The following is a 13688-nucleotide window of genomic DNA, read 5'->3' as shown; positions in this document are numbered from 1 at the left end:
TGATCCTGACTATTCTCCCTGTACCTGCCGCTGAAAAGCTATGTGTGTAGCTTGGGTTTTTTGTTACATGCCTACATTGCCCATGTTAGGACAGCCTTAGTCTCAGCACAACTTCCTAATATGGACACCCTACATGTTGTTGCCAGTGTTGCTCCTGGTACAACACATTGGTCTGGGGGCTTGAGAACTGGTTTCAGCCAGAGTCTGTTGCTTTTGCCAGGCAACCTACCGCTCCCCGCTCCCCAGATTTGTAATTTATCATTTGGGTGATATATTGCTAATATGCTATGACCATACTGTATCTTTGCATCAGGAATATACGCACCGAGCTGATAATCTACATTAGATCTTTAAAAAAAGGTTTAACCAAAATGACCAAAAATAACACTATGGGGTCCGACCCGGCATCCTGCTCTGAATCTCCCGCTGGTAAACCTCTAATCAGCCGCCGCATCTCCATAGAATACTTTAGAATAGCTCAGCGCCTCACCTTTGCCATTTGCCATTAAATCATCAGCTTTTCATTTGGCATGCAGCTCTTTAGGTATACCCTTTACAATAGAAGTCTGTCTGCTTCATCATAATGGAATTACTTAGACCCGGGTTAGAAGGTCAGATCCAGCGTCTCTCTAATTCCGAATTCACTATCCCCCCATTTCTGCAGGGCCAAGGTCAGGTCACATCACCAGAGGGCTTCTGATGTCCCCCTGACAGGTCTTTAAAATCTAAACCAGAGAGCTGGAATGGCTCCTCTTGCTGCACTAAATTGGCTAAGTGGTGCTGTGTGTGTGTGTGTGTGTGTGTGTGTGTGTGTGTGTGTGTGTGTGTGTGTGTGTGTGTGTGTGTGTGTGTGTGTGTGTGTGCGTGTGCGTGTGCGTGTGCGCGTAGGAACGTGTGTGTGTGTGCGCGTGGGTAGGAACGTGTGTGTGTTTGGATGTGTAAGGTTCAAAGACTGGTTCAAAGACTGGTTATGCTCTACTGCCCTCTGTGTATCCTGTTAGGGAAAGTGTGCGTTCGAAGTTGTGTGTATGTGAATGCATGCGTGGAATCAATAGCTAGTCAGCTGTGAGTGAACTAGTAGTAGCTGCCATTGTGATGTCGCCAGCTCGGAGACCTAGAAGTTCTGTCGCCACGGACCCAAGAAACGCAGAAGTATTCACAATACTTCTTTAGTTGTGTTGAATTGGTGTGCAGAGGGTTGTGAGTTCGTGCCCAGGTTGGGATGACATTTCCACTCTGTTTACACAAATCACATGTACACTATGGTCAAGCTATTCAGATATCTCAGTAAGATTTAATGCTGTGGTTCAGTCGTTCTGCCATCCCCAGCAGTCAAGTGTAGTCCCTATGGTCTATACATTTCCATATGTCTTTCACTCAGCTCTATAGGAAGTGTCATGTACTTTGTGATCTCATATTGTCATAGTCTCAAATAGAGAGTTTGACTATTCATTTCACAGCACTTTACGATGGATCTAAACTGGGGTAAACATTACACAGGAGGTTGGTGGCACCTTAATTGGGGAGGACGGGCTTGTGGTAATGGTTGGAGCAGAATTAGTGGAATGGTATCAAAAACTTCAAACAAATGGTTCCATTTGCTCCGTTGGAGCCATTATTATGAGCTGTGCTCCCCTCAGCAGCCTCCTGGCGTAGACAATGGGATCACTTGTCAACAAAACATAAAAACTGAGCTACCAGTACCACCATGTGGACATCTAGTGAAGTACATGTGAATCTCCCCCTCAACGCTCCCCTTAAAAAAACAGCGGCACTTGGTCTATCAAGACATGCTTGATCTGCCAGACTGCTATTTTCTCTGATATTATACTACCATAGGCTCCGTATCGGTTTCTTTCTGTGCATCTATTGTGAACATTATTTACATAACATTATCTCTTTGAAGATAATGCAGAACATAATCAAGACGTTTAGTTGTTTAGATATAGTCACCATGTCTTTCTCTTAGTATGCTCCCTTTGTGCCAGAGGCTTGAGGACAAGGCTCTGCTTCCTTGTGACTGCGGTTCGAGTGGCCAAGCACTGTTCAACAGAGTGGAATGGCCGCAGTAATTGACCTATCAGGTTTTAACCTGGTTGACTGTTGAGGGGGTCAAATGGTTTGTGAGAGGAGTGGCATTGAAGAAGATGGAACTAGTGCTCTGCCCCTAATTGTCTTTTACTTCATGGTATAAGGAAACACTTACTATAATACCCAAGGGAGGGAAATTATTTGGTAGATATTCAACAGGAGGACACTGTCCAAGACGAATGGGCACAGTACCAGTCAAAAGTTTTGACATACCTACTCATTCAAGGGTTTTTCTGTATTTTTACTATTTTCTGCATTGTTGACATCAAAACTATGAAATAACACATATGGAATCATGTAGTAACCAAAAAAGTGTTACAAAAATAGCCACTCTTTGCCTTGATGACAGCTTTGCACACTCTTGGCATTCTCTGTACCAGCTTCATGAAGAATACTTTTCCAACAGTCTGGAAGGAGTTCCCACATATGCTGACCACTTGTTGGCTGCTTTTCCTTCACTCTGCGGTCCAACTCATCCCAAACCATCTCAATTGGGTTGAGGTCAGGTGATTGTGGAGGCCAGATCATCTGATGCAGCACTCCATCACTCTCCTTCTTGGTCAAATAGCCCTTACACAACCTGGAGTTGTGTTGGGTCATTGTCCTGTTGAAAAACAAATGATAGTCTCACTAAGCGCAAACCAGATGGGATGGCGCATCGCTGCAGAATGATGTGGTAGCCATGCTGGTGAAGTGTACCTTGAATTCTAAATGAATCACAGACAGTGTAACCAGCAAAGCACCGCTACACCATCACACCTCCTCCTCCATGCTTCACGGTGGGAACCACACATGCAGAGATCCTCCGTTCACCTGCTCTGCGTCTCACAAAGACACAGCGGTTGGAACCAAAAATCTCAAATTTGGACTCATCAGACCAAACAACAGATTTCTTAGCCCAAGCAAGTCTCTTCTTCTTATTGGTGTCCTTTAATAGTGTTTTCTTTGCAGCAATTTGACCATGAAGGCCTGATTCACGCAGATCCTTTAAGAAGGATCTGACAGGTGAAAGCTCGGTGGAAGACCTTTATAGATTTTTCTTGTTTTGTTATTTCCTTATTTAATCTTTATTCTAAATGGAATTCCGTTAATAATGTCAACTCCTATTCGGTACTCACTGCTGTGCAAGTCAAATACACTTGCATCATCTGCAATTGATTCGATACATGATCAATGAGTCAACAAGTTAATTTTGTGAACAGTCTTGTGACAACCCTCAAATTCTGGCTTTATTAGTCCGATGTTTAGTTTTTTTGTAATTTGAGTCTTTGACAAATAACGTTAGGGCTTCAAAACAATCATGCCGATCACATAGACTGTCAATCATTGCATCCATAGCTCTATCTATGAATAAATAGTTCCATTTCCCCAGCCCCGTCCTTCATCCCTCTGAAACAAAGGGCAGAGTCAGGCTGTTGAAATTAGAGATTGTGCCGTTAATGAAACAGAGAAAGGTCTGACAGACCTACGTTTTGAAGCACTTTAGGAGTCTAGACAGGAATCTCAATATGCAGTAGCTTAGTCAATTGCTCCGGGATGAAGTTTCCCCTAGGTCCAGATCTAGGAGCTTCCCTTCCCACAATTCTAACCTTAACCATTAGTGGTTAGTCGCTCGTCACAGAACTAGTTAGCTTGCCAACAGTGACTCAGTGGAGCAATCTTCCCACAAGGCCTGCAGGGGGCATTGGTGAGCTATGGCCCGGTTATGAGACTCGAGGAATTTCTGTCAACCCCACAGGTAATTCCCCCAGCACTGATGCTGTCAGACACAGTCAGTATCCATTTACACTCCTGTCAGCCTCAGAATGGGAGGCCTTTCACAATGTAATTAAGCCCCCACAAACATTGAGCTGGCAGAGACTGACACCAATGTCTGCAGGAATTATGTAACTCTCCATCTCAAATGGTTAACTGCAACCAAAGAAGCTTCTCAGCTATGGAAGCTCACTTTTTCACCCTTGGCATTGCCATGAGACAAGTTTTCTTGACTTTCCCGAGACTCTCCGGGATAAGAAAAAAGTATTATATGATATCAATTTCATAACAAAGTTAAAAGTTAAACATTAGGAAAATGTCAGCACTTTTTTTCTGGAGCACTTTCTCTTCCTACCCTTCAAGCCTGGATTCAGAATCATAATGGCTGTATTTTGGATAAGGTCCATTATGTGTTCATTCAGTTTTATTTCCACATCTATAGAACAATAGGTTATATAAGACCATTGGCAATCTAGGAAAGAAATGTACAAACAAGTAATCAATACACATTCCATACAAAGAAAAACATATACAAACGTGTACTTAGCACACAGGATCCTATTGGTAACAACATGTGACGTAATGATGACTATCTATCTGCTTGATGCTACAGCACAGCACACTGAAGCTGTCCCAATTATTTCTACTTCCTACCCAAAAGTGTGCACTTGTTGATTCCAGCCTACAAACAGAAACTCAAACAACAAGCTCCCGCGCTCAGGTCTGTTCAACGCTGGTCCGACCAATCTGAATCCACGCTTCAAGACTGCTTCGATCACGCGGATTGGAATATGTTCCGCATCGCGTCCAACAACAATATTGACGAATATGCTGATTCGGTGAGCGAGTTCATTAGGAAGTGCATTGACGATGTCGTACCCACAGCAACGATTAAAACATTCCCAAACCAGAAACCGTGGATTGACGGCAGCATTCGCGTGAAACTGAAAGCGCGAACCACTGCTTTTAACCAGGGCAAGGTGACCGGAAGCATGACCGAATACAAACAGTGTAGCTATTCTCTCCGCAAGGCAATCAAACAGGCTAAGTCCCAGTACAGAGACAAAATCGAGTCGCAATTCAACAGCTCAGACACAAGAGGTATGTGGCAGGGTCTACAGTCAATCACGGATTACAAAAAGAAAACCAGCCCCGTCGCGGACCAGGATGTCTTGCTCCCAGACAGGCTAAACAACTTTTTTGCCCGCTTTGAGGACAATACAGTGCCACTGACACGGCCCCCTACCAAAACCTGCGGGCTCTCCTTCACTGCAGCCGAGGTGAGTAAAACATTTAAACGTGTTAACCCTCGCAAGGCTGCAGGCCCAGACGGCATTCCCAGCCGCGTCCTCAGAGCATGCGCAGACCAGCTGGCTGGTGTGTTTACGGACATATTCAATCAATCCTTATCCCAGTCTGCTGTTCCCACATGCTTCAAGAGGGCCACCATTGTTCCTGTTCCCAAGAAAGCTAAGGTAACTGAGCTAAACGACTACCGCCCCGTAGCACTCACTTCCGTCATCATGAAGTGCTTTGAGAGACTAGTCAAGGACCATATCACCTCCACCCTACCGGACACCCTAGACCCACTCCAATTTGCTTACCGACCCAATAGGTCCACAGACGACGCAATCGCAACCACACTGCACACTGCCCTAACCCATCTGGACAAGAGGAATACCCATGTGAGAATGCTGTTCATCGATTACAGCTCAGCATTTAACACCATAGTACCCTCCAAACTCGTCATCAAGCTCGAGACCCTGGGTCTCGACCCCGCCCTGTGCAACTGGGTCCTGGACTTCCTGACGGGCCGCCCCCAGGTGGTGAGGGTAGGTAACAACATCTCCACCCCGCTGATCCTCAACACTGGGGCCCCACAAGGGTGCGTTCTGAGCCCTCTCCTGTACTCCCTGTTCACCCACGACTGCGTGGCCATGCACGCCTCCAACTCAATCATCAAGTTTGCGGATGACACTACAGTGGTAGGCTTGATTACCAACAACGACGAGACGGCCTACAGGGAGGAGGTGAGGGCCCTCGGAGTGTGGTGTCAGGAAAATAACCTCACACTCAACGTCAACAAAACAAAGGAGATGATTGTGGACTTCAGGAAACAGCAGAGGGAGCACCCCCCTATCCACATTGACGGGTCAGTAGTGGAGAAGGTGGAAAGTTTTAAGTTCCTCGGTGTACACATCACGGACAAACTGAATTGGTCCACCCACACAGACAGCGTTGTGAAGAAGGCGCAGCAGCGCCTCTTCAACCTCAGGAGGCTGAAGAAATTCGGCTTGTCACCAAAAGCACTCACAAACTTCTACAGATGCACAATCGAGAGCATCCTGTCGGGCTGTATCACCGCCTGGTACGGCAACTGCTCCGCCCACAACCGTAAGGCTCTCCAGAGGGTAGTGAGGTCTGCAGAACGCATCACCAGGGGCAAACTACCTGCCCTCCAGGACACCTACACCACCCGATGTCACAGGAAGGCCATAAAGATCATCAAGGACAACAACCACCCAAGCCACTGCCTGTTCACCCCGCTATCATCCAGAAGGCGAGGTCAGTACAGGTGCATCAAAGCAGGGACCGAGAGACTGAAAAACAGCTTCTATCTCAAGGCCATCAGACTGTTAAACAGCCACCACTAACATTTAGCGGCCGCTGCCAACATACTGACTCAACTCCAGCCACTTTAAAAATGGGAATTGATGGAAATTATGTAAAAATGTACCACTAGCCACTTTAAACAATGCCACTTAATATAATGTTTACATACCCTACATTACCCATCTCATATGTATATACTGTACTCTATATCATCTACTGCATCTTGCCATCTTTATGTAATACATGTACCACTAGCCACTTTAAACTATGCCACTTTATGTTTACATACCCTACAGTACTCATCTCATATGTATATACCGTACTCTATACCATCTACTGCATCTGCCATGCCGTTCTGTACCACCACTCATTCATATATCTTTATGTACATATTCTTTATCCCTTTACACTTGTGTGTGTGTGTAAGGTAGTAGTTGTGGAATTGTTAGGTTAGATTACTTGTTGGTTATTACTGCATTGTCGGAACTAGAAGCACAAGCATTTCGCTACACTCGCATTAACATCTGCTAACCATGTGTATGTGACTAATAAAATTTGATTTGATTTGATTTGATTTGTTAACTTCCCTTCACTGATTTGAAAGGAAACTGGTATAAGATATGTTGAAAACTCCCACCATCCCATGTCTCCACCACTCCAATGCTTTTAGATTTGTGGGAAGTAGGGAAGGAGAAAGGAGAGATTATTGGGACACTCTCTTGATATCTGATGAAGTGGAGCTGCCATAGATGCAGAGTGCAAAGGATTAATAGTGTAAACAGAGCAGATTAACGTTAGTCTACAAAAATGTGTGTGTGTGTGTGTGTGTGTGCGTGTTTGTCACATGCACCGACTACAACAGGTGTAGACTTGCTTACTTACGAGACTTTTCCCAACAATGCACAGTTAAAAAGCAAGAACATTTCCACACAAAAAAAATATAAGGAAATAGTAACACAATAAAATAATAATAACGAGACTATATAAAAGGAATACCGGTACTGAGTCAATGGGCAGGGGTACAAGGTATTTGAGGTAATATGTATATGTAGGTAGGGGTAAAAGTGACTAGGCAATCAGGATAGATAATAAACAGACTAGCAGCAGCATATGTGGAGAGTGTGAAAGTGTTTCTGTCTGTGTGTGTGTGTGTGTGTGTGTGTGTGTGTGTGTGTGTGTGTGTGTGTGTGTGTGTGTGTGTGTGTGTGTGTGTGTGTGTGTGTGTGTGTGTGTGTGTGTGTGTGTGTGTGTGTGTGTGTGTGTGTGTGTGTGTGTGTGTGTGCGTGCATGTTGAGTACATGTGTAATGTATTGCATAGTACTTGTAGTGGGAAGGCACTATATTCATTATGATGGTCCACAGAAGTGTTATACCATCAAGGGTACTCTGTAGTTTATGTCATTGACAAAACCTAATCTTGGCCACATTGATCGCCATATAATCATATTCTGAGCCCAACTTTCAATGCCATTGTTATACTGATATCCATAATATCCTGTTAATATAGAAACAGAATATCTGATACCTCTCAATGACACCAGGGTTCAGAGTATCCCATGTCATGTACAAGTATTTCTGTCCTGTGTGGTTATCTAGTCTTATGTAGGCCCCCGAGTAGACATTTCCCTTGAGGACAGATCTATGATCAGTTTTCCTCCTTGATTAATAACTTTACCATGGGTGGGGGGCAGGGGAGAACTGACCCAAGATCAGTGTCTAGGTGCATCCTAATCCATTATAGTGCTTATCTCTCAACGTTGGAGTAGGGTGAAGTTGCCCTCTACGGGCACTGATCTTGGGTGAAATTTACATTTCCCCCAACTCATACTTATGGTTAGGATTGGGGGAGGAGATGCTGATCCTAGATCTATACCTAGGGGAAACTTCACCCTCCCCTCAAAGGCTACTTGCATGAAGCTAGTCACCAATGACACTGGGTCCGATTAAGGTGGTTATTGTGCGTTGTACCAAGGCAATCAAAACCCCCTGCCTCTTCAACTCTCATTGGGATCACACACATTTTTATATCGCCCACTGTTGCCATGGATACGCCTCACACAGCTGCTTCCTGGAGTGTTGTGCTTTGTCACCCTGCCATCCCTGGTGAGGTATTCTCCATGAGACGCTGCTGTCAGAGAAAATGGCCCAGTACACACAAACACACACACAAACGTAAACACACACACACACACCAAGTAGAGCCCGTATCCATTTCCCATAAAGTGTCGCCCATTATTATCACACAGAGCCAAAGAAAATAGTTATTTCTCACTTTTTTACAAGTCGGCCTCTTGTCTTTGAAATAATAGGATATTTCTTGTAGCTTCCTTGGTGGACTGTGTGAATGAGATGTCACAAGTACCTTAAACACTCTTGGAGACCAGAAACGTTTGCTCACTTCAGGTCCAGTAACTAATAATGCTCAAAGTACTTGTGACATCTCATTCTCACAGTCTCTTCCTTAGGAAAATGTTGTCCATGCAATATTTATCCTTTAGACTTGTGATTTAACATATCCATGGTAACTTTTGGGATCCCTGCCCTAAAAAAAAAACATCAAATTTGCAGTTTCACATTAAATAACAAATGTAATTTATGCATTAAATAGCTGATCTCACATGTTGATCTTAAATTCCACACGTGAAACCATATTTTCATATGCATTAAATGTGGAGGTCACATATTCACACAACCTTTTCACATGTGATGAGAATAACATGTTTTCACCTCACGGGAATTGCAGTTTCACATGTGAAATATGGTGTTTCACATGTTAAAAACTTTCAAATGTGAAAATCAGATATGCAGTTTCACATGTGAAAAATATTCACTTGAAAATCTAAAATAATCCTAAATAGGTTATCAACTCATTTCACATACCATTGCAAACAGAATGCTTGTGTTAAATTTCTGGTAGGTGTTCTCTATTTTCATTATTTATTTATTTATAATCCCCTTTTTCTCCCCAATTTCGTGGTATCCAATTGTTACTGTTACTGTTTTGTCTCATTGCTACAACTCCCGTACGGGCTCGGGAGAGACAAAGGTCGAGAGCCATGCGTCCTCCAAAACACAACCCAACCAAGCCGCACTGCTTCTTAACACAGCGCGCATCCAACCCGGAAGCCAGCCGCACCAATGTGTCAGAGGAAACACCGTACACCTAGCGAACTGGTCAGCGCACACTGCGCCCGCCCCCTCACAGGAGTCGCTAGTGCGCGATGAGACAAGGATATCCCTACCGGCCAAACCCTCCCTAACCCGGACGACACTAGGCCAATTGTGCGTCGCCCCTTGGACCTCCCGGTCGCGGCCGGCTGCAACAGAGCCTGGGCTTGAGCCCAGAGTCTCTGGTGGCACAGCTAGACCACTGCGCCACCCGGGAGGCCCCTCTATTTTCATTATTAGCTATTTTTTAGAGACTTGTTATCAACAGTTGGGCAGTAGTATATGTCAGTGTGGAATCTGATTGAAAAGCAGCTGGATAGTTTATCCTGAGCGGTTTAGCATCAATTACTCCATCTAAAGCCCTTTGCTTGTAATTAAATCTGACACTAGAATTTAAAAATAGACTATTCATCGAATTAGGAAGCGCCAGTGACCTCATACTTGCCACTGCACGATTCATTTGACCATCTAATTCATGTGTTATTCTATCAACCGTGGAGTGTGTATTGTGATTGGTCATTTATTGATAGGCTACATGAATTGTCATTGTCCAACTGACAAGAACATATTTATTGTATTAGGATTTTATGTATGAGATAGCATTTTTATTTATCTCAATGTAGGACTATAGCTTCCAAACATCATTGCTATACACTGTGCAGTGTGACTGGTTCCTGCGTCATGCCTCTGTGTTAATGTCCCTGGTCTTTTGAATGGGCTTGACGATTATATCGTTCAATTCATGAATATGTGGTCAAATAATACAAATGATATTCGTGTTTGTAGATTAATTTACTTCTGCCAATGCCTTTCATTAAGATTTGCGCTGAAGACCATTGCGCTACGTTTTTGCCCATTGAAGACCATTCAAAAAGCCTACAAAATTCCAAAACGACAAGGCTACTTGCCGTGTCACTTGCATAGTGTATAAATAACAGATACAAATGTCCAAAAGATTTGATTCAGATCATGTGTTTCTTAGTACAGCGGTTTAGAGGTTGGAATGTTGTAAAACCAAGGTAGCCTCAAGTGCCGGGAAAGAAGGCAGCATGTTTGATTGAATACAGAGAGGCTGTCTCCACCTGAACCGATTTGTAGTGTAGGCTCTGCTCTTAAATTCCTACCTGTTCAGAGCATGGATTGCTTCTGCCTGGATTCATGGATGCAATCAAGTTGTGCTGCAGGTTGAGTCATCTACTGACAAAGAGCTACCAACCAGCACACGGCCAGCAACGCAGAAGCGCCAGTACCTTCTCTCTTTGCTCATCTCTGCTTCTCTCGCGCTCTCTCTCTAATTGAGCTTTTCTCTCTCTCTCCCTCTGTTTCATCTCTGCTTCTCTCCCCCCTCTCTCTCCCTAATTCAGCTTTTCTCTCTCTCTCCCTCTGTTTCATCTCTGCTTCTCTCTCTCTCTCTCAGCTGATGCTGCTGTTGACACTCACTCTAACAGCAGCGTCTCACTCACACACTCTCTCAGAGCAGTGACATACTGCCAACTAAACAGTGCCGTTCGTTAATTTATCGTCAAGAGGACTCAAGCATCACCTCTCATTTACAGAGCACGGAAGACGAGAAACCTTAAGAGAGGTAGTGAGGGAGGGATTGCGCTGCCTGCTGCCTACCTGAACAAACAGCAGAACTGCTGTGTGGAGATGGATAGAGGGGGATGTGGTGAGGTGCCGTGCTCTTGTGGATGGCAGCACCACCCGCCCCAGGGATACCACTATGGCTCAGTCCCCGGGGGTGCTACCCTTCCCCGGCAGAGGGGCCGTCTTATGGCTACCCACTCGGAAAGCTCCTGGAGGAGCCCTGGGCGCTCTGTGGTCCGCGCCAAAGGGAGCAGCTGTGACCTGTTGTCCGAATGCAGCTGTCCACAGAGTCAGAGCTGGCGCGATCAATACCAGGTACCCAGCCATGCACTATAGTCCAGATCAGAGGGGACCATTAGGACGACAAGATTTTGCTAACTAGTAATATATGTGCAAGGGTTAGGTTTATGTGTGTGTGTATGCATGCGTGTCTGTGTAAGAGAGTGTGTTTCCCCATGGCTCTGTATGAGAGGGAATGAGTGGCAGCCACAGCAAACCCACTCACGGGCTAGAGTCAAGGTGCTGAATTTGGATTAAACCTGACCTGTGTAAACTCCAGGGTTCTTGGATCAAGGCTGGGAGCAGTATTTTTTTTTAAACGTAACCTTTATTTTACTAGGTAAGTCAGTTAAGAACAAATTGTTATTTACAATGAATGCCTACACCGGCCAAACCCAGACAACGCTGGGCCAATTGTGCACCGCCCTATGGGACTACCAAACACAGCCGGTTGTGATACAGCCTGGACTTGAACCAGGGTGTCTGTAGTGACACCTCAAGCACTGAGATGCAGTGCCTTAGACTGCTGCGCCACTCAGGAGTCCAGTAGAGCTGGAGTTTTCAACTGTACAATATTGAGAAGCTATGCTAATATGCCCCAACAGGCAAAGCCTAAAATAGATTCTTAAATCCCGCTAACAAACGTTTCCACAGCAATTAAACATGGATGTATGCCTTGTGTTCTCATTCAGACTTGCATTGGTCATTACTCGGTTTCACTGTGTTGCTAAAATGGGTTGTTCTGTAAGATTTATCTCAAAGATTGACACAAGCTGTGGGCACAATGCAAGTAGACATCTAAAAAGAATGTGATTTGAGGATGTGCTGTTCAGAAGATGCACTCTTGCCTGATATGTGAATGGAGCAATGCTTTCCCTGTGAGATGGAAAGTGGCCTATCTGAGGCGCTCTCCTCCCAGTCCATTAGCTTGGTGATGTTAACTGGATAGCTGTATCTGAGATACACAGTGTGAAATAGTGTGTTTGCACAGCTCCTGTGGGTGTGCGTGCAGGAGCGTGTCTTCATTACTGAAAATCTTGTCACCAGAGTTCCTTGACTTATCAAAGTGTTTTAAAGATTCTGGATGGAAGCATCCTAGGTCTCTGAGATAAGATTTCTGATTTGTGTTGGCAGAGGCTCAGGTGAATTAGTGGGCATATGGAGCTGATGGATATATGGAGCTGAACAGAGAATGTGTGCATCCCAAATTGTACCCTATTTCCGATTTAGTGCACTTATTTTGACCAGGACCCATAGGGTTCTGGTCAAAAGTAGTCAACTATATAGGAAATAGGGTGCTATTTGGGATCCAGACAATCAGTGCTGGGTAACAGAGAGGGGAAGAGAAAAGATGAGGATTGTAGAAAGAATGTGTATGTAGCATGTTTCTTGTTCTCTGTATCACTCTTCATCTCTGGTTTATCTCTGGTTCATCTCTGCTATATTGCCCTCCTCATTTACTGTCCTCCACTCTATTTTCATCTCTACTCCTCTCTACCACTGAATCCCAAATCAACCCCTAGACTCCTAAAGGGATTAGATAGGTGTAAGCAAAATGGTACTTACTTCACCTTGCCTTCTGATGGCCTTACCCCTATCCAGGAGGGACTACATTGATTTGGGAGAACCTCTCTCTCTCTCACTGGCCGTGCCTATGCCAAAAAATGTTTTATAGTATGTGAAATGTTGAAAGTAGTACTCTGAATAAGTCATCTAATGCGCGATTGCACTGACTCCTGATTTTTGTCAGAACGGATGATGGGGGGACTGTAACATAATTATAATAATTAATAAAATTAAAAAAAGAGATAACAATCGTTTCATACCTTCATTACATTGAGACATGATCACGTCTCTTTTTTCAATTTGTGAGAATACTTGGGAACAGATCTCCTAAATTAAATTCCTTTTTAGCACAATTCCTGATTTGACTCAAAACAAAGATCTCCCCCTCATTTTTTAAAATATAGATTTTTTTTTACAAAAATCTCTTGCAGGCCGACCCCTGCCCTTTATAGTGCACTACTTTTGAACAGAACCCTATGGGTGCTATTTGGGACGCAGACATTTTCTTTCTGCATGAGCAAACCAATGGCAGTAACAGGTAAGTAAGTACATGTAGTTGAATAATAATAATACAAAAATAATCTCCAAATATTTGGCGGTAATCCACGGACAGAGTGGTTTAGTTATTG

General features: G+C 44.2%; 1 protein-coding gene across 27 annotated transcripts in view; it reads left to right on the top strand.

The window, feature by feature from the left end:
- The window catches only part of LOC139537721 (disks large homolog 2), a 337098-nt gene that overhangs the window by 236814 nt on the left and 86596 nt on the right, over positions 1-13688 (top strand). The window contains exon 1 of one of the 27 annotated variants that reach the window (XM_071339366.1): positions 11009-11529. The exons of the other annotated variants lie outside the window; for them this stretch is intronic. Within the exon in view, the coding sequence (XP_071195467.1) occupies positions 11278-11529 (252 nt within the window). The 5' untranslated portion in view covers positions 11009-11277. Of the gene's footprint in view, positions 1-11008; positions 11530-13688 lie in introns of those variants that run through there. 27 annotated transcript variants of the gene reach the window in all.

The sequence above is a fragment of the Salvelinus alpinus genome, chromosome 13, assembly GCF_045679555.1.
Source record: "Salvelinus alpinus chromosome 13, SLU_Salpinus.1, whole genome shotgun sequence".
NCBI classification, from domain to species: Eukaryota; Metazoa; Chordata; class Actinopteri; order Salmoniformes; family Salmonidae; genus Salvelinus; species Salvelinus alpinus.
This window is presented reverse-complemented; position numbering and strand designations above follow the sequence as displayed.